Source organism: Phacochoerus africanus, chromosome 9 (genome assembly GCF_016906955.1).
Source record: "Phacochoerus africanus isolate WHEZ1 chromosome 9, ROS_Pafr_v1, whole genome shotgun sequence".
Lineage (NCBI taxonomy): Eukaryota > Metazoa > Chordata > Mammalia > Artiodactyla > Suidae > Phacochoerus > Phacochoerus africanus.
Window position 1 is genome coordinate 9,862,108 of NC_062552.1, and position 27,250 is coordinate 9,889,357.

Genomic DNA, 27,250 nt, shown 5'->3' on the forward strand with positions numbered 1-27,250 from the left:
TTTGAAAGAAAAAAAAAAATCCATGTACTTTTTTCCATGAGGACAGCCTTTTTTACAAATTGAAAATTTAGAGAAGAAAAAAAAAAAAATCCACAATCCCACAACCTCATAATAACCATCATTGGGATTTTGGCTTATTACCTGCCAGACTTCAATGTCTGCACCAGTATGTGTTTTCAACATACCAAATACCACAATATACAAATACTTTTGTATTCCTTTTCTTTCTAATAAAATTCCCCCATTGCTTCAGTTTCCTATACATAATTCCAATGGCTACTGAGTATTTACCGTATTTACCTAAGTGCCCCCCCACCGTAGAACACTTATGTTTGTTTCTGGTGTTTCACAATATAAATAAGGTTTCACAGAACACTATTGGGCATGCAGGTTTTTGCATAGTGATTATTTGAGGTCATTTCCTTAGGAAGGCTGCCCAGAAGCCAACCTCCCATCTTCCTCACTGTTGGAGAAACAGAGGCCCAGAAGGATGAAATGTCTGATAAGGTAAAAAGAACACGCTCGGAGTTCCCGTCGTGGCGCAGTGGTTAATGAACCTGACTAGGAACCATGAGGTTGTGGGCACGATCCCTGGCCTTGCTCAGTGGGTTAAGGATCTGGCGTTGCCGTGAGCTGTGGTGTAGGTTGCAGACGTGGCTCGGATCCAGCGTTGCTGTGGCTCTGGCGTAGGTAGGCTGGTGGCTACAGCTCCGATTGGACCCCTAGCCTGGGAACCTCCATATGCCTCGAGAGCGGCCCAAGAAAATGGCAAAAAGCCAAAAAAAAAAACAAAACAAAAAAAAGAACACGCTCTAGGGACCTGGGTTCGGTCCTGATCAGCTGTCAGCGATCAGCCGTGTGAACCCCAACAGACCACGCAACTCCCCAGAGACTGCATTTCCCTCGGGCGCCGGGGGGATGGGTCCCTCCAAGCCCTGTCACGGTGTCTCTGTCCACCGTGCCACACGGCCTCCCATGACATGGTTCCCCCCTGTTTCTCTTTTCACATCAGCTGCTCAGGACAATGACAGAGTCAAAGCCCATCAGGAGACCAGACTGGTTTAAACACGTGGGGGCTGTGCAGCCCGGGCCGAGGACTTGTGACCCACGATGGCTGAATCGGCTGTTTGTGGCCCGGTCCTTGGCACCGCTTCCTGAATCCAGGTCAGCCCTGGAATTCCACAGCCCTCGCTTCATCTCTGAGCGTGCTGACCATAGCGCCCAGTGGCAGCAATAAACACACACAGGCCTGGGCGCGGGGACCTCCCGAACTCAGCCCTGCAGGGGAGGGAGCGGCCTGAGTCTCTGCCCAGGGCTCTCCAGGACAGGACAGAGGCCACTGGGCCCCAACCACATCCCCGATGGACCCCTGCGGCCCAGGGCACACCGCACCAATGGAGGACCGCCACTCCCTCTGCCTCATCCACCCAAGAGCTGGCCGTTTATGTGTGGCCTCCTTTTTCTTTTTTTGGCAGTTCTCGGACCAGGGATCAGATCCCAGCCGCAGCTGCGATCGATGCCACAGCTGGCAAAGCCAGATCCTTTGGACCTCCTCTTTGGGGCCGCTTTGAACAATGAGTTATAATCAGTAGAGGAGGGAGAACAATGAGAGCCACGCTTTCTCAACCTTGCAACATCCTGTTTGACGCCCGCAGTTCCCCAGCTATTGTCCCCTCTGTAATGGAAGGAGACGATGATGGGAGCACCGCTCAGGCACCATTTCCCCCTTTTCATATTTCGTCTGTAAAAACCCTCCGGCCTTTGTGGCTGCTGTGCATGGATTCTGCAGCATACTGTGCTGGCAAAACACACAAGTGCTGGAGTCGGGCAATTCCCGGTTGAATTCCGATTCCCCTTCTCCTTAGCTGGGTGACCCGGATGAAACACCCCATTTCACAGAGTCTAAGCCACCACGGCAAAGGCCTAGGAGGACTTTTACCTGCTACCAAGAAAGAAAAGCCGCTGCCAGTTAAACCATGAGCCGGCATGCATTGTAGGTCATGTTCCCGGGTTAGGTGTTAAAATGTAAGGAAAAAAACATGTGTCTTGGATCCAATGATATGTGACATTGAACCTCTGTCCAGTTAAATTTCTCTCTTCTAAGATGGAGAGGCTAATTCCCGTTGCAGCTCAGAGGATGAAGAACCCGAATCGTCTCCATGAGGATACAGGTTCAATCTCTGGCCTCGCTCAGTGGATCAAGGATCCTGCATTGCCGTGAGCTGCGGTGTAGGCTGGCTGCTGCAGCTCTGATTTGACCCCTAGCCTGGGACCCTCCATATGCTGCAGATGTGGCCCTAAAAAGAAAAAAAAAAAAAGAGAGAGAGAGAGAAAGAAAAAGAAAGAAAGAAAAAAAAAAAGATGGAGCCACTAAATGCCCCCTGAAGGCTGGTGGTGAGATGGGGGTGAGCGGACACGGCTGTGCCTGACTCTGGCCCTGGGGCACAGTTACAAACTCGACAAAATGTTAGTTTGCCATCTTATTTCAAAAGGGATGGGTGGGTTTTCGATAGATTAGAAGCTCTTTTAAAGACCATATCTTTATGTCTTTGGCCTCTTGGCAACCCCTGTGACCTAGAAGAGTGCCGTGCACCTTCTAGGCACTCAACAAATGGACAGTGAAGACAAGCACCGAACGGGTTTAAAAACGAACACATGCCCACTCGGGGAACCTGTGCTGGAAGATGCGGCCACGGCCATCGCCCTGGCTCCCCCCACACCTGGAGGTCATGAGCACACCTGTAGCATCCTGGGTTGTGGGGGCTGGAAAGGAGAAAAGCAAATGCCAGGTGCCTGGGGGCACACCCTGTGAAAGTCCCCAGGCGACTCCTGCCCACAGACCAACGCGACATCCTCGTGGTACCCGCAGGCCTCCAGGGGAAAGCTGGGCTGCCTCTGCGCCGCAGATGCGAACAGCTGTGCATATTAAGTCAGACAGGCTACACCCCCCGGGCGCTAAACCTGTCCCTGGGACTCTCAGAGCAACACTGTGCACTGTAAACAGAAGCCCCGCGTGGGTGGTGCTGGAAGGAGCAGGAGTACAGACAAACAGCCACGTGGCATTGGTTATCTTCCCCCTGAAATATTTACCCCTGCTGTGTTTTTCCTCCTCTGGGGCCCCAGCTCTCCTGGGAATCGGGGAGAGCATCTCCTCTGCCATCACCCACTTGCGATGCGCGGAGGAGGTGAGAGGCGCTGCCCACGGCAAGCGTAAATGACAAGTCATCCAAAATCCTGTCGGTGCCCCTGACGTCCGTCAGGAGACATTCTGGGGCAGGCACATGTGTGCTCACACCCTCACCGCCCCCTCGGAGCTCCCCATTAGCTGCAATTTCACAGTCCCGGTTCCCTAAGGATGGCTCACACAAGTGGGTATCACTTTCCCAAAGTTAATGGGACTGGAAGGGGAAAAAAAAGCAATAATAATTACCAAAACAGTAATTACTTATCCACTGAGGCTTCATGCTTTCGTGCCTATGGAGCCTCTCCCCTCCGGTGAAGGGAGGACGGGGGGAGGGGAGACATCCCACTTCCCTTTCTACAGGATATCAAATTCAGTTTGGGGGTGTGGTTTTTTGTTTTTTTTGTTTGTTTGTTTTTTGGAAAACTTGAAAAAGAACTTTGCCCTTTGAAATAGAGCAATGAATGGCGTTCCTATGGTGGCTCCATGGTAATGAACCCGACTAATATCCATGAGGACGTGGGTTCAATCCCTGGCCTTGCCCACTGGGTTAAGGATCCAGTGTGGCCGTGAGCTGTGGTGTAGGTCGTAGACGCGGCTCAGATCTGGTGTGGCTGTGGCGTAGGCCGGCAGCTGCCACTCTGATTAGACCCCTAGCCTGGAAACTTCCATGTGCCACAAAAAAAGAAAAGAAACGGTGCAATGAAAACACAGAGCATCCCATTTGGGGATCTGTGAAGAGGCTAGCCAGTGCACTAGCAAGGCCCTGTTGTCTGACTCCTGGGTCCCAAGTCAAGAACTAACTATACATCCTACCACCGGGGCCTCTCCGTAAAGCCACCTGCCCAGGCAGCTGACTCCTCTGTGGTGGCAGACCCAGCTGTCCCCTCCACGAGTTCCCGCCTCCTGCTACTGTCAAGCATGTCCCCTTCTCATACCCAGAGTGTCCTTCTCCCATGCCTTCTCACCCGGTGACTCCCAGCCCCAGGCCCACCTGGCCCCTCGGATCAGAAGGTACTTGACTGTGTAACAGAAAGACACCAGCATCCGACACAAGCACAAAACCAGGAACTGAGCACACCCGGCTGCCGGCTCCTCCACTGAGTCTGAGCCTGCCCTCTGCATAGCAAGCCCTGCCTGCTCTGCCACTCTGGAGCAGGGCTCCCTCCAAGGTTTCTGGCTCACCGATTTTTGCAGCTCTTTCCGCACCCTTTAGGGAAGCCCTTGTGCCTCCCTCAATGGGGTTCTTCCCAAGGACCCCCTGAGCCTGGGCCTCCTCCAGGGCTGTGTCATCTGGGATTTGAGGCCAGAGAAAGAGGCAGGTGGTACTGCTGATGGGGGAAGGGGGCATTTGGTGGCAAATATATATATATATATACACACACCTGTGTATATACTTTTTAATTCTAGGTAAGGGTTTTTTTAAATTTTGGACATTCTTAAACCACTCTAACTTTGGAGTTCCCGCTGTGGAACAGTAGGTTAAGAACCTGACTGCAGCAGCTGGGGTCACTGCAGAGGTAAGGGTTTGATCCCTGCCTGGCAGAGTGAATTAAAGGGGCCAGTGTTGTGGCAGCTGTGGGGCAGGTCCCAGCTGTGGCTAAGATTCAGTCCCTGGCCTGGGAACTGCCAAGTGCCGCAGGTGTGGCCATTAAAAAAAAAAAAAAATCTACTCTAACTTTGTCCTGGATGGTCAAGGACAGGAACCACGATCTTCCTCATAGCACTGAAGAGCCAGGTTCCTGGAAGAGGAGTTCCCATCAAAGAACCTTCTGGGGAGTTCCCGTCGTGGCGCAGTGGTTAACGAGTCCAACTAGGAACCATGAAGTTGCGGGTTCGGTCCCTGCCCTTGCTCAGTGGGTTAACGATCCGGCGTTGCCATGAGCTGTGGTGTAGGTCGCAGACGCGGCTCGGATCCTGCGTTGCTGTGGCTCTGGCGTAGGCCGGTGGCTACAGCTCCGATTCGACCCCTAGCCTGGGAACCTCCATATGCCCCGGGAGCGGCCCAAAGAAATAGCAGAAAGACAAAAAAAAAAAAGAAGAAGAACCTTCTGCACCTGCCTTTCAGTCATTTAACCCGACCCCCACTTCCTGGTTCAGCATAAGCCCCACCTGCTCCAAAGTTTCTTTCTGAACTGTCTGGCCCTCAGGGAGCCTCTGCTCTCCACAGGGCCACCGCCGCAGGGACCGAGGCTGCCTGAAGGGAAGGCACTGGGGACCCGAGTGGCTTTTTCTCACAGGTCCAGTGTCTTTGATCTCTAAGCGCCCCCCTCAGAAAAACAAAAGCTCAGCCATGAATCAGATCCAGCCTTTCTAGAAGACGGGTCAATCCGTCACCTCCTCTTAGAGGAGGCCGCTTCCAGGTCTTCATTTTACGATGGGGGGCCCTGTTCAAACCGGTTCCCTATTTTTCCCCTTTGTTCCAGTACCTTCTACAGACTGGCACTCGGAAGCTACCCAGGTATTTACTGAAATATATACTGGTATTTTGGGGTTACTCAACCGCCTTAAGCCAACACTTCCTGCCACCGCAGTCTAACGATTCACCCTGGGCTCAGGCATGTATTTCACTGCATTGCGTGTGTTTGCATGTGCTTATCTTCTCTCAAGAACAAAGACCCTATCTTACTATCTGGGGTATTTGCCACCACAGCAAACACAAGGCTACAGGCCTCCAAAGGCACTTGTCAAATAAATATAAATAAAACAGAAAAATGCTCTCCAGATAGATACTGCGAAACATAAAGGACTGAGAGGTCCTGGAGCACCTCTGAAAATGTTCGACTTGGAAACGTCCCCCAGAGAGTGTTCTGTGCAATGTCAGAGCCCGGGGACAACACGGGAGCCCCAGTCATCAGCATCCACTTGGGTGGTTGTCTCAGTCTTCAAAATAATGAACCATTGGGAGTTCCCGTCGTGGCGCAGTGGTTAACGAATCCGACTAGGAACCATGAGGTTGCGGGTTCAGTCCCTGGCCTTGCTCAGTGGGTTAAGGATCCAGTGTTGCTGTGAGCTGTGGTGTAGGTCGCAGACACAGCTCAGATCTGATGTTGCTGTGGCTGTGGTGTAGGCGGGCAGCTGTAGCTCTGATGGGAACCTCCATAGGCCACTGGTGTGGCCGTAAAAAGCAACAAAAAATAAAAATAAAGGGAAGCATTCGAAAACCAAAACAAAACAAAAAACAAACATTTACCCCCTAACTTAAAACAACAAAAGCACAAAACCCTGGCTTCCAACTCAACAAGACAACAACCCAATTTTAAAATGGTCCAGCGATGTGAATAGACATTTCACTAAAGAAATCTGACTGGTTAATAAGCCCGTGAAAAAGTGCTTGATATACTTAGGGAAATGCAAATCAAAATCATCAGCACACCCTCACTAGAATAATAATAATAATAATAATAATAATAATAATAGCAACAACAAAGAGACTGACGATATCAAGTGCTGGTGATGATGTAGAGAGATTAGAATTCTCCTACACAGCTGGTAGGAATATAAAATGGTGAAGCTGCTTTGGAAAACAGTTTGGCAGTTTCTTAAAAAGTTAAATATATACATAGCATTAACCCATCCAAAACACATGAAAATGTGGGTCTACAAAAGATGTGCATGCATATGTTCATAGCAGCATTATTCATAAGAGAAACAATACAACTATCCATCAAATGGTTAATGGATAAACAAAATGTGTCCTATTCATACAATGGAATATTACTTGGCAGTAAAAAAGAATGCACTTATGATACATGCAGCAACATGGCTGAACATCAAAAACAGGCAAGGTTTTTGGACTTGGAGAACAGACTTGTGGTTGCCAAGGGGGATGGGGAGGGAGTGGGAGGGATCGGGAATTTAGGGTTAATAGATGCAAACTATTGCCTTTGGAATGGATGAGCAATGAGATCCTGCTGTATGATAGCCATGGGAACTGTACCTAGTCACTTACGATGAAGCATGATAATGTGAGAAAAAAGAATGTATATCTATATGTATGTGTGACTGGGTCACCTTGCTGTACAGTAGAAAATTGATAGAACACTGTAAACCAGCTATAACGTAAAAAATGAAAATCATTATAAAATTTTTTAAAAAATGAAAAAAAAAACCATGCGAGGTGAAAGAAGTCAGACTTAAACGACTACGTATTACATGGTTCCATTTATATGAAATTTCTAGGAAAGGCAGAATGTTAGAGACAGAAAGCAGATCAGTGGTTGCCTGGGAGCCGGGGTGAGAACAGGGATTGGCCGAAAACAAGCACGAGGAAACTTTTGGGCAATGTTGGGAGTATTCTAAGACTTTCTGTGGTGACAGCTGCCCAATCATCTGAGTCAAACTAGAAATCATCAAATCATTGACAATGGGTAGTTTTTTTCATATATAAGGCATATTGCAATAAAGCTGGGGTTTTTTTGTGGGGTTTTTTGTTTTTTTGTTTTGTGTTTTTTTTGGCCTTTGTCTTTTTTAGGGCCGCGCCTGCAGCATATGGAGGTTCCCAGGCTAGGGGTCTAATGGGAGTTACAGCTGCCGGTCTACACCACAGCTACAGCAATGCCAGATCCAAGCTGCGTCTGCGACCTACACCACGGCTCATGGCAATGCCGGATCCTTAACCCACTGAGCGAGGCCAGGGATCGAACCCGCAACCTCATGGTTCCTAGTGGGATTCGTTTCTGCTGCACCGAAACAGGAACAACCTGCAATAAAGCTGTTTTTAAAACAGCAATGCTAAAGTTGCAGACCAAACTTAATTTGGGGCTTCAAAACTATAGGTTCAGTTTATGGACACTGTAGTAAAAGAGCATCTCAATTCTCTAAAGGCTATTATAGCTGGAAATTGGACATTTAAAAACAACCCTTTTGGGGGGTGGAGGGGAGCCGCACCTACGGCATACAGAAGTTCCCAGGCTAGGGGTCGAACTGGAGCTGCAGCTTCTGGCCTACACCACAGCTCATGGCAACACCGGCTCCTTAACCCACTGAGCAAGGCCAAGGATTGAACCTGCATCCTCACGGATACTAGCCAGGTTTGTTACCACTGAGCCACAATGGGAACTCCCAACAACTCATATCATTTTAATATAAATTTATTTTTTCCACATTTTAAAAATATTCTCGAGGAACGTTGAAACCCCAAGGCATGCCAGGCTTGCCCAGACCTGAGAGACCAGCTTCTCCAAACCCTGCTGACAGGTGTAGAACGGTCAAGGCGAGTGTGCCAAAGTCTTTTCCCAACATCCCCTTTGGCTTGAGTCTGAAATGTAAAGAACTTTCACCATCAAAACCTTCCTGCTCTCCTAGAGAAGCTTCTCCACCAAGTCTCTCCAGACTTGGTGCCACATTTGGGTGCCATGTCTGCCAGGCGTCTCATCGCCCAGCTTGCCTGGCCAGGTGGCCTGGATCCAGCCAAAATCTGTACTCATCAGGAGTCTGGAGAAAAACAGAACCAATAGGATGTGTATAAATAGAGAGGGAGGGGCGTTTGTTTTTAAGGAATTGGTTCCTGCCATCACGGGGACTGGCAAGTTGAAATCTGCAGGAGAAGCCAGCCGGCGGGAGAGCCAGGAAGAGCTGATGCTGCAGTTTCTAAAAGCAGCCTCGAAGCAGAAATCCTTCTTCCTCGGGGGACCTCGTCTTTCCTGCCCTCTTTGAAGCCCTACGTAAATACTTGAACTTGAAGGGTCTCTGCCTCATGGTGGTCCTCTGCTGGCCACACAGGAGGCACGCGGTAAAGGCTTGCCAAACGACAGACGACCATAACACTCCTTGGAGTCGGTCATGTTGATCTACTCCCCCATCACCTGTGTTAAACACACGTACACGCTAAATTTAACCAACGTGGCAAGGTTGGCATCGTCTGATCATCACATATATTTTTCTCTCTGCTATTTTACTATGGTCACTATAAGAGCAATGACATGCCAAATATGTATTGCATAAAGGGGATAAAGAAACCACAGGATCGAGAAATGTCCACATCTGTAGAATCTTCGACTAAGTCTCTGTTCTCATAAAGCAGCACCTCTGCAGAGAGTGGCTCCACCTTAGAATGACCACGGTCCTCTAGCAGAGTGATCCCCGTGGCATTTTGTGATGTGGCCCCCACATCATGAGAGAACCTCCAGAAAGACTGAGCCAAGAGAAAGCATCAGGCAGAAGCAGGGGCACCAGGAAGGAGTGGGGGCAGAGAGGGCTGCACTTTCCAGGTGGCTGAACTGGTAATATTTCTACCTGGGAGCTGCAAGGGGACAGTGTTCCATCCATCACATGGCCCCAGGAAGCAGAGGAGGGGCTCTAGAGGGGGATAGGGGATGACGGTGACACATGGAGAGGAGCAGGACACAGAGAGTAAAATTCCAGGAGTTCCTCGTTTCCAGGTACCCACTGAGACCCAGCTACAGCCCTTCCCTGAGGACCACGGGATAGCCCTGCATCCTTCTCACAAGTGACAATAAATCCCAAGAGACAGGAGGATGGTGAGGTCCTGGTACCGCCATCGGCACTTTCCAGATCATGAATCCGTGAAGCAAGTACTAGATTTTCAGCAAATATGACAACTGAAGCTTGGCTTATGCATGTTCCCCTTTAAAAGTAAGAAAAAGTTTAACTGTATTTTCTGAATCTAGCAGGAAGGAATCATCTCACCTGAAAATGAGAAAATAAAAATCTTCAAAAAAACCCCACTTGGAACAGGCTAAAAAAACCTGACCACACTGGGGAGAAGTAAAACTAACATTTATTGAGCCTATACAGACAACTAAGCGGTGTGGGAGGGAAGAGCACAGACTAGGTCTGTGCACAGCTCCCTCTTTTTAACTGTCCCACCAACTCTATATCATAGTATCTTTAACTCCATTTGATCAATGAAAAACTGAGGCTCAGGAAGGACATTACCTCTCCCAAAGCCACACAGTTGTAACCTGCCAAGCTTTCCTGGCACTGGTTAGCTTTATGAATCATAACATCTTAAATAATGATGCCCTTTGCTAGTCCATGAGTTCCCTGAATCAAAATATATAACTAATTGCCTGTGTATTTCTTTCATAGTGAAACCCTTAAAGCATGCTATTCACAAAGTCCCCATCGTGGCTCAGTGGTTAACAAATCCAACTAGGAACCATGAGGTTGCAGGTTTGATCCCTGGCCTTGCTCAGTGGGTTAAGGATCCGGCGTTGCCGTGAGCTGTGGTGTAGGTCACAGACATGGCTCGGATCCTGCATTGCTGTGGCTCTGGCGTAGGCCGGCGGCTACGGCTCTGATTAGATCCCTAGCCTGGGAACCTCCAGATGCCGTGGGAGCAGCCCTAGAAAAGGCAAAAAGACAAAAAGACAAAAAAAAAAAGGCATGCTCTTCACTACCTAGGAATAAATCTATGTAAGGAGGCAAAAGATCTATAGTCTAGATTCTATAAAATGCTGATGAAAGATATCAAAGATGACCCAAACAGATGGAAAGATACACCATGCTCTTGGATTAGAAGAATCAATATTGTCAAAATGACTATACTACCCACGGCAACCTACAGATTCAATACAATCCACAGCAAATAACCAATGGCATTTTTCACAGAACACAGAAAAAAAATTTTAATTTGTATGAAAACACAAAGACCCCAATAGCCAAAGTAACACTGAGAAAGAAAAACATATCTAGAGGAATTGGGTTCCCTGGTGCTGACTGTACTACAAAGCTACAGTCATCAAAACTATATGATACCAGCACAAAAACAGGAATATAGATCAATGGAAGAGAATTGAGAGCTCAGAAAGAAACCCCACACTCATATAGTCAATTAATCTATGATAAAAGAGGCAAAAATATACATACGATGGAGAAAAGACAGCCCCTTCAATAAGTGGTGCTAGGAAAACTGGCCAGCTACATGTAAAAGAATAAAATTAGAATACTGTCTAACACCATACACAAAAATAAACTCAAAATGGATTAAAGACCTGAACGTAAGGCTGGATATTATAAAATTCTTAGAGAAAAACAGAGGCAGAACACTCTTTGACATAAATTGCGGCAACATCTTTTTTGATCCGCCTCCTAGAGTAATGAAAACAAAAACAAAAATAAACAAATGGGACCTAATTAAACTTAAAAGCTTTTGAATGGCAAAGGAAAAGATAAACATGATGGAGAGCCAATCACAGAATGGGAGAAAATCTTTGCAAATGAAGTGACCAAAGAAGGACTAATCTCCAAAATATACAAATAACTCATGCAGCTCAATATTTCCAGAACAAAAGACCCAAAGGAAAAATGGGCAGAACATGTAAACAGACATTTCTCCAAAGGAGGCAGATAGATGGCCAAAAAGCACATGAAAAGATGTTCAGCATCACTAAATATTAGAGAAATCCAAATCAAAACTACAATGAAGTGTCATCTCACACCAGTCAGAAAGGTCAACATCAAAGCCTATTAAACAGGGAGTTCCTGTGGTGGCTCAGTGGAAATGAACCCAACTAATATCCATGAGGATGCAGGTTCAATCCCTGGCCTCCCTCAGTGGGTTAAGGATGTGGCATTGCCGTGAGCTGTGGTGTAGGTCACAGATGCAGCTCAGATCCCACGTGGCTGTGGCGCAGGGCGGCAGCTATAGCTCCAATTTGACACTTAGCCTGGGAACCTCCATATGCCACAGGTGCGGCCCTAAAAAGGCAAAAAGTCTACAAACAATAAATCCTGGGGAGTACCAGTTGTGGCTCAGCAGAAACGAACCTGACTAGTATCCATGAGGATGCAGGTTCAAATGATCCCTGGCCCACTCAATATTAAAGATTCGGCATTACCCTGAGCTGTGCAGGTGGCAAACGAAGCTTGGAATCCTTTGCGTGGTGAAAGCCAGCAGCTGTGACTCCCATTCAACCCCTAGCCTGGAAACTTCCATGTGCTGCACGTGCAACCCTAAAAAGCAAAAAATAAAAAATAAAAATAAATGCTAGAAGGGGTGTGGAGAAAAGGGAATCCTCCTACACTGTTGGTAGGAATACAAATTGGTACAATCACTAGGGAGGACAGTATGGAGATTCTTTAAAAAACTAAAAATAGAACTACCATATGATTCAGCAGTCCCACTCTGAGCATATATCCAGAGAAAACCATATTTTGAAAAGATACATGCACCCCAATAATCATCGCAGCACTGTTTACAATAGCCAAGACATGAAAACAACCTAAGCGTCCATCAACAGAGGAATCAACAAAGAAGCTGTGGTACATATGTACAATGGAATATTACTCAGCTATGAAAAAGAACAAAATAATGCCATTTGCAGCAACATGAATGGACCTAGAGATTATCATACTAAGTGAAGTCATACAAAGACAAAATATCATTATCACTTATATGTGGACTCTTTAAACAATGATACAAATGAACTTACTTAAAAAATAGAAAGAGAAACACAAACTTCAAACACAAATTTAGGGTTACCAAAGAGGAAAGGTGGGAAGGGGGAAATTAGGAGTCTGGGATTAACATATACACATACTACTATTTATAAAACAGATAATCAACAGCAACCTACTGTATAGCACGGGGGACTCTACTCAATATTCTGTAATAACCTATATGGGAAAATAATCTGAAAAAGAATGGATATGTGTATAACTGAATCACTTGGCTGTATACCTGAGACTCACATGACAAATCCACTCTACTTGAATAAAAAAAGTTAAAAAAAAAAGATTCAAATTAAATTTTATTTTTTATTTTATTTTTTTGTCTTTTTGCCTTTTTCTAGGGCCACACCTGCGGCATGTGGAGGTTCCCAGGCTAGGGGTCTAATCGGAGCTGTAGCCGCTGGCCTACACCAGAGCCACAGCAACGCAGGATCCGAGCCGCGTCTGCGACCTACACCACAGCTCACAGCAACGCCAGATCCTCAACCCACTGAGCAAGGGCAGGGATCGAACCCGCAACCTCATGGTTCCTAGTCGCATTCGTTAACCACTGCGCCACGACGGGAACTCCCAAATTAAATTTTAAAGAATGTTAAGGCAGGCTATTTATGTCCACCTTTTTGGTGTTGTGCTTCTTTCCCAGTCTCACAGTTTCAGATATCAAATATCCAACTTCTTCACATGGACGTTAATTCTTCTCCTCCCTACAATTTAAACATCTGCAGAATTATACATTTTCAAAGCCAGACACCATCCACAAAATGATCACCCACTGGCCCTAAGTTCCGTTGGATAAAATGAGGTTGGTGATGCTTCACTTTTCCTAACAGGAAGTAGAGTCATTTCTTTTATTTACATAATGCCCCAGAGCTTCCTAAACTCTACACCAAATCAATAGACCGAAATCATTTCTGTGTTCAGGGGCAGAAGCTCAAGAGAGAAAAAGGCAACCATCTTTTCCAAAGTCTTCGGACAAGAATAGATTGAGAACAGACTTGAAGGAAGAACAGGAAATACAGGGTTTGGTGGAGGTGCAGAATGCAACTATCAAGTTCAAATACAGTGTTTCGTTATCTGCAGCCATTATCTCTGCTGGTGTGGCAGCTATGACCAGGGGGGCCGTATCTCAACTCTGCTTCCTCCTTACTCCCTCAGGCCCTTTTCAGCAGCCCTCCTCAACCTCCAGCAATTGCTGACACCCCGTGAGGTAGGGCAGAAGAGGACATGATGCTCCAGGGCCTCAGTTGATGATGCCAAACAAGTGGAGGCAAGATCAGCAGGCAGCCAGGTCTAAGCTCAGTAGTACCCTATGGCCTTAGCCGCCATCCCCAAAGAGCCATCCATCCCAAGGAGAGACCTCCCTAAGGGAGCCTGCACTACTCTCTCCAAGAACAGGGGTGGGGGACCATGAAAACAGATGTCATCACATTACACACACCTGGCGATGGGTATTTTAACACAGGTCCCCTGGCAGGTTAATGACTCACGGCAGGGGACATCTTCTTTTCCCCGAAGGCAGAAGCCATCACACCTCTGTGTCTGGCTGCTGCAGCATCCACATCACCCAGGAGCCGGACGGAAATTCTGAACCTCGGGTCCCACCCTGGAATCTGCCTTTTGACAAGACCTTCAGGTACTGCACCCGCCAGTTAAAGTTTGAGAAGCACCGGGCTACTGCATGCAGGACAAAAATGTTCTGTTATTGATGGACACAGCCTGTTGATAAGCCAAGCCTTCATTCACTCGATGAAAGGTGTTCACTTATTATTCCAGAAATATTTATAGCATGCCTACGAGATGACTCAGTGCCTGGCACTGTCTGGGGGAGATAAGGTGACTCGCGGAGCCACGCAAAGGCCCTACCACTCCAAAGAACTGAACATTCTAAATGGAGAGACAAATAATAGGAGAGTAAGCAAACAAATGAGAAGAGTATCACCAACTGTGACAGGGCGACAGAGAGGATAAAGAGGATGAGAGAGAGAGAGATGAGAGAGAGAGGTGGGGGGAGGGCGTTGATTGGAAAGGGAGGATGGGAAAGGCCTCCCTTGGAATTTCTGCCTTGGTGCAGTGGGTTAGCCATCTGGCCTGTCTCGATGACATTGCTGGATCAATCCTCAGCCTAGGGCAGTGGATGGAGGATCCTGCGTTGTTGCAGCCTGGGAACTTCCATATACTGCGTGTGCAGCCGCAAAAGGAAAAAGAAATGAAAGCCCCTCTCCTGATGGAACATTTGGGCTGAAACTTGGAAGTAAGAATAAGCTAGCCCGTCAAAAGAGTGGGGAGGGGGGGAGAAGAATGAGACCCTTCTAGGCAGAGGGAAGAGCCAGTCTGTAAAGGCCCCGAGCTGAGAAAGGGTTTGGGGGGTTTGGAGGAACAGAAAGGCGGTCCACATGACTGGAGAGTAAGCTGGGAGCCGCGGAAAAGCGCAGGCCATCACCAAAGAGATGGGAGAGCTCAGGAGGCAGGGCCATTTCAGCCAAGGAAGTCCCAGTGAGGGGCTTGAATGAGGTTCCAAGTGCCGAGGGAGCCTCTGAAAGGTTCTGAGCAGGGAGGACACAGGACCACACACATCCTACATGTATACGCCACTCACCTGTTGCAAAGAGAACAGACAGGATAAGAATGGACATACCATCTCCATGGAGTGGCCCCTGCAGGAGGACAAACTGGGGACATATTTTTTTGTTTCCGTGGGGTTTTTTTCTTTTTTTGGGGGGGGGTCGTTTTAGGGTTGCACCTGCAGCCTATGGAAGTTCCCAGGCTAGGGGTCGAATGAGAGCTGCAGCTGCCAACCTACGCCACCGCTCACAGCAATGTCAGATCCTTAACCTACTGAGCAAGGCCAGGGATCAAACCCGCATCCTCATGGATCCTAGACAGGTTTGTTACCACTTAGTGATGATGGGAACTCCCCAGGGACATGTTTGACTGACCCCAAAGGCTGGCTGGGGAGTCGTGCTGGGTGCTGCACGCCAGGCTGCCCTGGATGCAAAAGTGAGACCATTCTTGGCAAGGGGCTTGGGGAGAAAGGCACCCATGGAAATCGACAAGCAGCAGTGTCATGCCAGGTGCTAGGCAATCCGACAGTATCTCTGTTAAATAAAATGAGCACATATTTTTTGACCAGCAGTTCACAGGTTTATCCTATGATCGGACTGGCTTGTGTGCAAAACAACATCTGCTCCAGATGATTCATTACATGTTTGTATCAGCAAAAGATTCAAAACAACCTAAATGTTGAGTAACAGGGAACTGATTAAATAAACCTTGCTTTATCCATACAATGAAATACTATGTAGCCAAAAATAGGAACAAGGACACTTTCACATTCTGATGTTCTTTTTTCCTTGTTTCTGAGTTGTTATACATATGTATACGTACATAAATTTTCAAGATACTACTGTTGCATGACAAAAACAAGGTATATATAGTATATATGAGATGCTACAATAATGTGAAAAAATAGTTTTCAGATTCTCATACACACACTCACCAGGATATACTTAGAACAATCTTCAAAAGGAGACATAAAAAGCTTACAACCATGATTGCCTCCAGCTGCAGGACAGAAACCAGGGGGAATTTACTCTTTTTTGCGTACTATTTCAAATATGCTACAGCATTTGAAATGTGTACCATGTGAATAGATAACCTATTTAAAATAACTCAATGGGAGTTCTCATCATGACTCAGAGGTTAGTGAACCCCACTAGCATCCACGAGGATGAGGGTTCAATCCCTGGCCTTCCTCAGTGGGTGAAGGATCTGGCATTGCTGTGAGCTGTGGTGTAGGTCACAGATGTGGCTTGGATCCCGCATTACTGTGGCTGTGAGGTATAGGCTGGCGGCTTCAGCTCCGACTGGACCCCTAGCCTGGGAACCTCCATATGCCACGCGGGTATGGCCCTAAAAAGACAAAAAACAAAAATAAAATAAAATAACTCAATGAAATCTGCCTTCTAAAACAAATGCATTAAAATAAGTGCAAGAAAAGATAGAAGCAGGCAGTGCTGAGACCACAGAGGTGGGGCGCGAGGCTGAGGAAGGGGAAGAATTCCAGAAGGAGGTAACGATGGGACTGAGTCTTAAAGGGATGAACACACACGAGCATCCATCACATGGACGCATGCATCACAACTGAACATTGCCTGTTTCAATTCCAGGCAAATGCCGCTATCTCTAAACCCCACAAGGCAGGTGTTCCTGACAAAGGCACGGACATAGGAATGAACCTGGGCCCTTCCAGAAAACACCCACAGTTTGGTTTCGCTGAAGTGGATAGGGTTCCAGAGCAGCCAGCAGGACTCAAGGCTGGGCAGGCTCCTCAGAGGCCCGTTCTTGTCTGTCATGCCAAGAAGGTGGGGCTTTTCCTCAAAGTGATGAACGGGTTGTGGGAGGGGAGGCAATGACATGATCAGGTCTGCAGTTCTTCAAGGTGATTCTGCGGGAAGGTGGGTAGAGGTGGAGGTGGACGGGGGGCAGCCTGGAGCCAGATTCAGAAACGAGGTAAGGGTCTAGTTCCTTCTATGGCGGAAGAAGCTACAATGCAGAAGAGGGAAGAGAGACAAAAGGGACGAGGAGTTGGCATAACCAGATTTGGGAACCGATACCAAGGGAAGGCTAGACACAAAGAGAGGACCCCTCCACCAGTCTCACCTGGGCCGTCACTCTCCGAGAGAAAGAAGGGACGCAAAGGCACAAGCGCAGGGGATGGAGAAGGAGGAATGATTCTGGGGGAGGCTCAGCCGTGGGTTCACATCCTTAGCTGCATATCCTTGAGCAATTTGATGGGGTGACTATCTATCCTAAAGGATTATTTTTGTCATGAAACATTTCACATACAGCACCTACCATGCTGTACAGAGTAGGTACCTAACAAGAGGCAGCCCTGGATGCTGCAGAAATTACACATGGTAGAAAAGTCTCTGCAACAGAGACATGCCTAGGAGTTCCCACTGTGGTGCAGAGGGTTAAGGAGCCGGTGTTGTTGCAGCTGTGGCAGAGGTCACAGCTGCAGCTTGGATTTGATCCATGATCCCCGAACTTCCTTAGGCCAAGGGTGTGGTTGGGGGTCAGAGGAACAAGAGAAAAGCCTAGTTCACTAAGGTAGGGATTTTGAGGAAATTTTTAGAAATCGAAGAAGGATGGTGTGATTCAACTGATTTCAAGTGTTTTGCCTCTGGGGTTCCACACCGGCCAGTGACCGGTGTGGACTGAGGGCCACGGATCTCTCGCCACTGCTGAGCAAGCAACTCAAAGAAGGACAAGTAGACAAAGGCAAGACTTTGCCAGGACTGGCTTGTTTCCATTGCAGGCAAACGCTGATACTCTCAACCCCCAATGGCCAGACTGGCCCAATAACTGTTTAGGGTTTTTCACTTCCTGTATCCGTATGTGTTGAACCTTTATCTATGACAGCACAGGAAACCAAAGTGGCCAGCGCACTGGGTACACACAGGTACAGAGGGAAGAAGAGCCGTGTCTGGGGATTTTCCAGTGACGATGAAGCCTAGAACGGACCCAAAGCCCCTCCAGATTCAAATCCAATGCCTCCGCACCTCCTGCAACCACAGACCTCCTCAAATTACCTGTGAAAGCAGGAATTTTTGAAAAAATTAAAAGCCCAAGACTTACCACGGACATGTGAACAAACCCCTATTCCTTAATCATGATTATTAAACCAAGTCTATGTCTTATGCCTCTTGGGCTTGGTTTTGAAAAAGGAACCCACCCTAGTCTTGTCGAGAGGGAAAAAAAAAAAAAAAAGAACGATTTTTGAAAATAAGAACAGAAGTATCTACACATGTATAACTGGTGCTACTTCTCTCCAAGTCAGAGCCCCCAAATGCTTTCACAGCTAAAGTACCAGAGATGGTCAGAAAACAAGAACATCGTTTTTCTCCAAACAACCACGCTCCAGGAGACAGGCGCTATGGTTGCTCCGCAGCTCTGACCTGCAGGACTGGGGGTAAGGGTGGGGGTTGTTACAGCAAGGTCTTTCTGATGTGATCAGACATAAGACCCCTGGCAGAGACGGGGCTCAAGACGGACCTGTTTTATACCAACTGCCCTAAGAGACTTATGCTCTAGGATAGTTATAATCTATTTCATATGCACAGATCCTTTGTAAGCACAGGGGTTAGCTACCCAATATATATATTAGAGCAAACAGCAGAGAAATATTGGCCAGAACCTAATGGCCAAAGAAAACAGGCAACAAAGGTCAGCAGCTTAATAAAATTCATGTGAAAACGGACGGCCAAAGAAATCCAATTCAAGGCCAAAGAAAACAGGCAACAAAGGTCAGTAGCTTAATAAAATTAATGGGAAAACAGACGGCCTCCTTAGGAATCTTATCAGATGTCCCATCTGAGTCAACGACAGAAGGGCCTGATAAAAGCGGTTTTCTAGGGAGAAAGAGCTCTCCATTCTGGCCAGAGTTCTCAGAAAGCAGAATTAAAAAACAGATCCAGATCACCCCCTCCATCCATACCTGTTTTTAAAAATAAAACATTCCCTCCAGGATGACATAAATTACCATTGGTCTCTGGATGCTCCCCTCTTCCTTCTTAGTTCTTGCCTTCTAACTCTTCTCCAGTGTGGCCTCCTGGGCCCTAAGCTTTGTTTCTTTCCTCAAAAAAAAAAAAAAAAAAAAAAATACAACTTTCAAGGGTGGCGGATAACATTTGCTCGGGAGTGGAGGATAAGGAGTGAGCAACTGTCCTGGTTCAGGCCAGAACTGCTGATGGACAAAACAGGCTCTTCTTCCTCTGGGCTGCCAGTGAGTGACACTCTGCTCTGGACAGTCGGCCGTGGGTAGGTGGGGGAAACAGGACGGTGAAGGCTGGTAAGCTCATCCCCAACTGCTTGCCCACACCTGGCCTAGGACCTACTCCCACCGGGAATGAAGGACGGGTTATCGCCCGCTTCCACGGGAAACTGGCAGCCTGCGGCCTCTCCCCACGTAAAGCATCCGTGCCTCTGCAATTACTGCCCCCATCCCCTCCAATCTTAAGATCCGTTGTTCCAAGTCTGTGCAGAAGACAATCCCTGGGGTGCCCCACTCGAAAGTTAAATGCCTCTGGTTTTAATCAAATAAATCCTCTGTAACCTCTGCCCCCACCCCCGCATCGTCCCAATAAATCTCCTCCCTTCATACAACCACTTCACTTTCAGCGAAGAGGAAATAATTGCAGCTCGTGGGTCACATCTCTAAGGTCACACTAAACTAACTCACAGCAGAAAGAAACAAACTATCCCAGCAGGGCGCCACATCTGCAGAAAGTCAGGTTGTCAATCGCCCCCGGGGAAAACCCGGCACACGTGTGGGGCCCTTTATTCTGGCGTTCCTGGGCGCGCAGGCGCGCACGCATGCACACACTTAGGCACTATACACACACACACACACAGCGGGGGACTTCGTTTCATGTCGTCCCCCCCCCTCCAGCAGCCTATCCCCAGTCTTCACCATTTCCTCCTCCCGATCCGCTTCCCCGGAACACACGCCTCCTGCAGCCTCCGCGCCACACACGTGGGGAAGCGCGTCCAGGTGGTGCCAGAGCCGAGGAGGGAAGCGTAGTTGTGGGGAAGGCCAGGGAGGAAGGAGAAAGCTCGGAGTAGGATGTAGGATCTCGGGGCCCCGGGTCGCGTGGATGCCGTATAAGCTTCCGGAATGAACCAGGGGCGAGAGGAGAAAAGCAGCGGGGGAGGAAAGAGAGAAGTCTGGAGCGGAGGTGGGGGAGGGGTCGCTCACCCAGGGTCTTGACAGCGATCTGCCTGGTGAGGGGCGGCGGCAGGTTGATGCACACCAAGTCCACATCCTGATGCAGCAGCACCTCGTCAATGCGGCTGGTGTAGAAGGGGACGCTCATCTCCTTGGCCAGCTCCTCCGCTTCCTCCGGCGTGCGGCCCCACAGCGCCTTCACCGAGAAGCCCTCGTCTTTCAGCAGCGGGATGATGACACGGGCCGTGAGGCTGGTGCCGAACACGCCCACCCCGGGTAGCATGGCTGCTTGAGTCCACCTGATTCTGCTTTAGCTCGGATCTCCGGTCGAACACGCGCACACACACCCCTCTAGCCAGTCCCGCACCCAGCTCGCCGCGGTGCGCCAGCCGCCGTGGGCAAGGCGCCCGGGTGCCCAGAGAACACCGAGCTGCAGGCGGAGCGGGCTCGGGCGCCTCAGTTCGGTGACTGCTGCAGTGTCCGCCACGCAGGGCTCCCGTCCTTCCCGGAGGCGGCGGCAGGAACCCTCCCGCGGCGCCCGAGGCCCCGAAGCCCCGCGGAGCCCCGGCTCAAGCGGCGCTCCCGCCGCAGCGCCGGCCGGCTGCGTGCGCACAGCTGAGGCCGCTCCATGGCCGGCTCATCCCCGCACCCGGGACCGGCTGTCCCCCGCGTCGCTTCCGCAGCCGGCGAGTCTCACGCACAAGCCGCGACACGCTGCCGGAGCCCGGACCGGCTGAGCGGCGGGGTCCCCTTCCTCCCCGCCCGCCGCCCCGTGTGAAATAAACCGACGGCCACCAGGAGGCCGGCTAAGCATACGGCTAGGAAGGCGCGGGGCGCGGAACTGGAGCTGCAGCGCGGCGGCGGCGGTGGCGGCCACGACCCGGGACCAGACTCCTCATTCTGCTGCCATGTTCTCTCGCCGCGCGGCGCGGGCGGCCTGGGCCCGGGGCCGGCTCGGGCTCCGGGATCCCGCGGGGCGAGGGCGGAGTTGGCGAGTTGGGCTGTCAGCGGCCCGGGGTTCCTGGCCCCGCCCCCGCCGCAGCGCCCCGCGCCATTGGCCGCCGCGCGCCGCCCCCGCCCCCGCCGCCGCGGGCTCCGGGTGCGCGCGGCGCGGGGACCCAGAACACGCCCGGCTCCTCCCCGGCCCCGCCTCGTTCGCCTCCAGCCCGCTGCGCGTCTCCCCTTTTTTCGCCCTCCACCACCTCCTCTTTCTCCCCGTCTCTTTCCGAACCCCGCCCCAAGCAAGCCAATAAATCTATGGAGACAGGGCACGCCCCAATAGGCTCGTCGTCTGGACCTCGGCAGAGAGCTGCGGGTGACCTGGCCCGGGGGAGGCCCGGGGACGCGGCGAGGTGTGAGCAGCGGGTAATTACCACCTCCGTCCGCTCCGGGGACGTTTTCCTCCAGGCTGGGAACCACACCAGAGAAGCTTTCCACGCATTCTCTCTTAATCCTCGCACCAACCCTAAGGTTATTGGAAACCCATTTAACTGATGATGTAACTGAGTCCTGGGAAGGTTTAGGGACTTGCGCAAGGTCGCACAACATGTCTGGTTTTGGAATCCAGGCTGCAGTTTGGGCCTGGAGTTCTCCCCTCCCCTTCTAAGAGAGCCAGCTCTAATCGTGCCCACCCTCACCCGCTTGCGCACACACGGCCCAGCCGCCTTCCTCACCCACCGCGTGGACGCTGTTGTGCTTGGCAGCAGCTATGGGGTAAGGGTCCTGCACGTGTGTGTTGCATTTGGGTTTCCAGACAGAGGGGTCGCTCAGCGAGAGGGCACGCCAGCCTCTAGCCTCATGCTTCGGTTTTTTCACCGCCACTTTCCGGGGCCTCAGCTCCTTTCCCGAGCCCTCTGCCAGGCCCGAGACTCTCCCCATGCTCCGGGAGGGGTTTCCTACCTTATCCTCGCACCTAGCGCACAGCCTGCCTGACTTGTAGTAAGCGCTGGATAAACATGTGCTAAATAAATGAATGAATGTTCTTCGCTGAATGCCCGCTTTGCACCTGCTCGGTGCCGAAAGGTCAGGCGTCCTGCCATGTTCATCTCTTGTCTTCGGCACTCGGCTCAATGTGGCACAAGGTCTGCTTGAACACGGGAGTGAAAAGCCTGATACTTAGAAGTTTTTAAAACAACTTGTAACAGCTGGTAATGAGGCAGGGCGCGAGAAGAGAGCAGGACTCCAAATATGCGTGGGTGTAATAATACAGGGAGGAGGCCCACCTCAGGACCTTGGGAGACAGGCTCAAAGGACGCTGAGTGCTGGAGTGGCAGAGACAAAAGGGGGGTTGCCATCAGTATTGACAGGCTTCTTTAGAGCAGAGGAGTTCTAAGAAGCCAGGCAGGAACGCCCGCAGTGGTGGGGGTACAGCAATGATTCTTGACAGAAGGCACCTTCTCGGTACCCAGAGGCCAGGTCACGGGTCAAAGATGGCACCATTCATGGGGAGCAGAGGACGTGGCGCTGGGCATTGGGGCTGGAAGCAGAGCTGGAGCATCTGGGATTGACTCCTGGCTCTGCTGTTTACTAGCTGTAAGATCCTAAAAATGACTTGACCTGCCTGGGCCAGTTGCATCTGTAAAGTGGAAGGAATAATGGTATCCACCACTGAGGATTTTGGAGGATTGTATGAGTTAGTTTTATAAAGTTCTTAGAATAGTGTCTAGCACATAGTAATAAATGTTAAAGAAATGGAGAGTGGGTCTGTTATCAACATCATTTCTTTATTTATTTTTTCTTTTTTTCTGTGCTGCTAAGGCACCAGGAAATTCCTCAACATCATTTCTTTCTCTTTTTTTTTTTTTTTTTTTTTTTTTCCTTTTTAGGGCTGCACTTGCGGCATATGGCAGTTCCCAGGCTAGAGGTCAAATCAGAGCCACAGTTGCTGGCCTACACCACAACCACAGCAATGCAAGATCCAAGCCGCATTTGTGACCTACAAAACAGCTCAAGGCAATACCGGATCCAAACCAAATGAGTAAAGCCAGGGATTGACGCTGCATCCTCGTGGGTATTAGTTGGGTTTTTAACCTGCTGAGCCACAGCAGAAACTCCTCAATGTCGTTTCTTGACGTGAGAAGCATTTAGACAAGAGAACAACATCGGGCCAATAAGAGGGAGTTTTGTTTCTGTTCTTTTTAAGGGAATTCTACCCCTAGCTTCAGTGTGAATACAAATAAACCTTTCATCCACATAATATGAAAAGAAAATGATCACATTTGATTCTCATAAGAAATATGAAAATTAAATGTGATCCCCATTCATGAAAGACAAAACAGAATCCTGGCAGCAGCTCAAACTAAAACAGAATGGGTCTAAAACAGAGTGCTTCATTTCCAACTCTCCTCCCCAACCATTTCTCCTCCAGTTATCTGCATCTCAACAAACATCACAAGCAGCCCACCAGTTGGCCCAAAACCTTGGAACTGTAAGACTCCTCTGTCCCATCCTCCCTTCAGCATCAGCAGATCCTGTCTGCCCTGCTTTCACAGTGCATCCAGAGTCTGACCACCTCTTTGCCTCGGTGGGGAGCCCCTGTCACCATCGTCACTGCCTGGACCACAGCATTCATCTCCTTGCTGCTCTACCTGCTTCCACTCTTGCTCCCCATAGTCTGTCTTCTCCACTCAGCAGCCAGAGCAGTTCTTTAAAGTTTTAGATCATGTCCCACCAGCCTTGACACCGGCCAGTGAATAAACCCCAAAGTCTTCAGGATGGCCTGAAAAGCTCTACCCGACCTACCCACCCCACCCCTGCTCGCATGTCTCATCTCCCACCACTTTCCACCCTATGCCCGAAATCCCGGCACACTGGCTTCCTCGGTGTGCACTGTGCAGACCCAGCCTGTCCCTGTCCCAGGGCCTTTGCACGTACTCTTTCCTCTGCCCACTCCCACCCACATCCCCCACACGTATCCATCACTCATTTTACTCAAGCCTCCGCTCAGATGTCCTGTCCTCAGGTCGCCTTGCCCAACCATCCTAAATAAAATGACCTCTCTGTTACAATTCATCCCCTTGGCTTTCTTTTTCTTTTCTTCATGCAGAAGTTCCTAGGCCAAGAATGAACCCGTGCCATTACAGGAACCCAAACCACTACCATGACAATGCCAGATCCTTATCCTGCTGCATCACAAGGGAACTCCTGGGTTTATTTTTCTTTATAGCTCCTCTCACTGCCTCACATCATATTAGATACCCATTTATCTATTTATCATCCATTTGCCTCAATAGACTATAAACACACTGAGATCAGAAGTTCGTGTGTCTTGTTCACTGCTGATCCCCAGTGCCTAAAATTATACCTGGCACACACTAGACACTAATATAAATTTGCTGGACAAATATTTATATGTTCTTCCAATAACCATACTATTATGAGGATTGTCTGAGTTAATATTTATAAATTCCTTAGGACTGTGCCAAGTGCTATGCACAAGAATGGTTTAGGCCCCAGAGAAATAAGGCTGAGGATGGCAGGGCCCTTGCCCCTGCTGGCCTACTGACTGGGGACATGAATTATGATAGCAGTACAGCAACTCATGCCAAGGTAGGAGCCTGCAGAGGATGATTCGGGAGCAGAGAAAGGCTTTGGAATCAGAATAGGAGAACTTTGTGAAGACTGGCAGAGAGAGGAGTGGGAAGGACCCAGGCTTTGAAAGAGTTAGCTAGAAGAAAGAAGGGAGGCAATTCTAGACAGGGAGGCTGGAAACAAGCTAACTCAAGGAGGGAGGGAAGGTCTGTGTGGAGAAGGCCATGTTGCAGTGGGCAATTACTGCACAAATTCAAGTAGATGCTGGACAACCACAGTGTCATTTTAGAACTGTGCTCAGGCTCTCTTATGGAGAGTGGACTGCACCCAAAACAGCCCCACAAGGAGATATTGCAGTGAAATGAGAGTGAAGCAAAGAGACGGAGGATGCGGGCATAGGTGCATGTGATAAAATAGGGCACTTGGTGCTATAGCAAGAGGATGAAATCTTGGAGGCCTCCTCACTAACTGGATGGGGGAGGTGAGGGAGGAGGAGTTGGGACAACTTCCCAGCCTGGGCCAGCGGAGAAGCTGGGTGGATATTTGCGTCTCACTAGCTCAGCAGATCTTGCTTGATCAGTACGGAGCTGGAAAGGATTACACATCAATTCTGAGCTTCTGATCACACAAACCTTTGAACCATAGTGCCTATACACCCAATGCCCTAAGAAACATCTGGTAGTTATTCTTCATGTTCTGCCTGTGAAACCCTCTTAAACCAGAATCCCAATACAACCTGACATTGACATTTTAAAACAGTCCTATAAATAAGCCTAGCATTTTGTTTCTGCTCACTCCATGGATAGTTGCCAGCCAGATTTTAGGCCCATTTTAATGTCATTTCAGATAATTGTCATGTGACTCCAAAAAGAACATGCAAAGCCGTCTTTTAGAAATAAAAATAGAAAGGATTTCTTTTTCTATTCACATTCCTAGCATGATGATAAAATGGAATTTTTTCTCATTAACTTAGTATTAATAATTTGATGTATTTTTCTAAATGTCACTTATACACATTACAGCAATTTCAGAAAACAAGATGACTTCTGCATTAATCTCTCCACACTTTCATAGCATAGCTCCTGTAAATAATTTGGTTTATTTGCTCCCACAATTTGGGAACTACTTTAATGAAAAAAGAGAACAATTTGCTATTTAGATGGGTTCCTTTAGATACAAAGTAGAAACAGGCTTTGGTTATTTTTAGCCGAGTACCCATAAATACCCAATATCCTTATAAATCTTAGTATTCGTGGAATGAAATCCTTTTGCTCTTTGTAGACATAGAGCTTTGCCAGGTGGAAAAACTAGTACAGTTGTGACAGCTGAAGATCCTAGAGCCGTTCCACCTAACCAGTTCTAATATGCTTCATGCTGAAATTTATTCCTCATCTTGTTTTCATTAGTAGATTTTGAAAAAGTACCCATTCATCATTGTGCTTTCAACTCTGGGGTTTTGTTGTTGTTGTTGTTAATAATAGCTGCCATTTATTGGGTGCTCACTATGAATAAGGCATAAGCTAAGCCCGTTGTGTGCATTTATTCCTCGGGCTTTTTCAGGTAAGTAAAATTATCCCCATTCTTACAAAGTAATTTGCCTGAGGGTGGTCATAACGGAAAGCAATTTGACTGAAATTACCTGATTCTGAAATCACAGCCTGGACCCACCAAGCACGCTGCCCTCGAACTTCTGTTAGACACAACAGCCCCTATTTTGCCCAGATAATGGGGCACTTGGCCCTCTGAGGAAGATGGAAGGAAGCACGCTTGCCTTTGTCTTCTTTGTGCTTCTCCCCTTCCCCTGACACAAGTCAGCTCACCCCCAGAGGAGGGCTTCCTTAGAACTGCCATCCAGGTGAGGAGAGAGGTGCCCTGCTGTACTGCTGCTCCTGGGGGACAGAGGCAGGTACCGTACTGCTTACTGTCACCGCTCCCCCAGATGCCCACCGTAACCTCCTAACAGGACTGACCCTTACACTCTTGCTGCCTCTGATCTGTAAGTAATCAGACCTTTGCAAATACATCACAGGCTTGTTTAAACCCGCCGCTCTTTCCCTCCTGCACTTGTAACACAATCTAAACCCCTCACCATGGCCCAGGGGGCTTCCAGCTCTGTCCCTCTTTCTCTGTGTCTGACAGCACTCCCCCTCCAGCTGAGGGTCGGTCCAACTCCCCTCCTCCTGATTCTGCAGCCATGCCTGGTTCCCTGCCGCCTCAAGACTTTTGCTCTTTCTATTTCCCCTGCCAGGAATCCAGCTCCTCGGTCCTCCAGCCACACGCTGGCTTGTGTTCAGCCTTTTGGGCTCAACTCAGCTATGGCATCCTCCCTAGGATGGTAGGTTTCTCCAGCCCCCCAGGGCCTCTTTCCAGCACCCCCCTGCCTATTTCTCTTCATC

General features: G+C 49.0%; 1 protein-coding gene across 1 annotated transcript in view; it reads right to left on the reverse strand.

Annotated features, from left to right (window-relative positions):
- Positions 1-21,312, reverse strand: part of GFOD1 (glucose-fructose oxidoreductase domain containing 1) — a 117,079-nt gene extending 95,767 nt beyond the window's left edge. The window contains exon 1 of the mRNA XM_047794428.1: positions 20,355-21,312. Coding sequence (XP_047650384.1) covers positions 20,355-20,607 — 253 coding nt within the window. The 5' untranslated portion in view covers positions 20,608-21,312. The remainder of the gene's footprint in view (positions 1-20,354) is intronic.
- Positions 21,313-27,250: the final 5,938 nt, after the last annotated feature.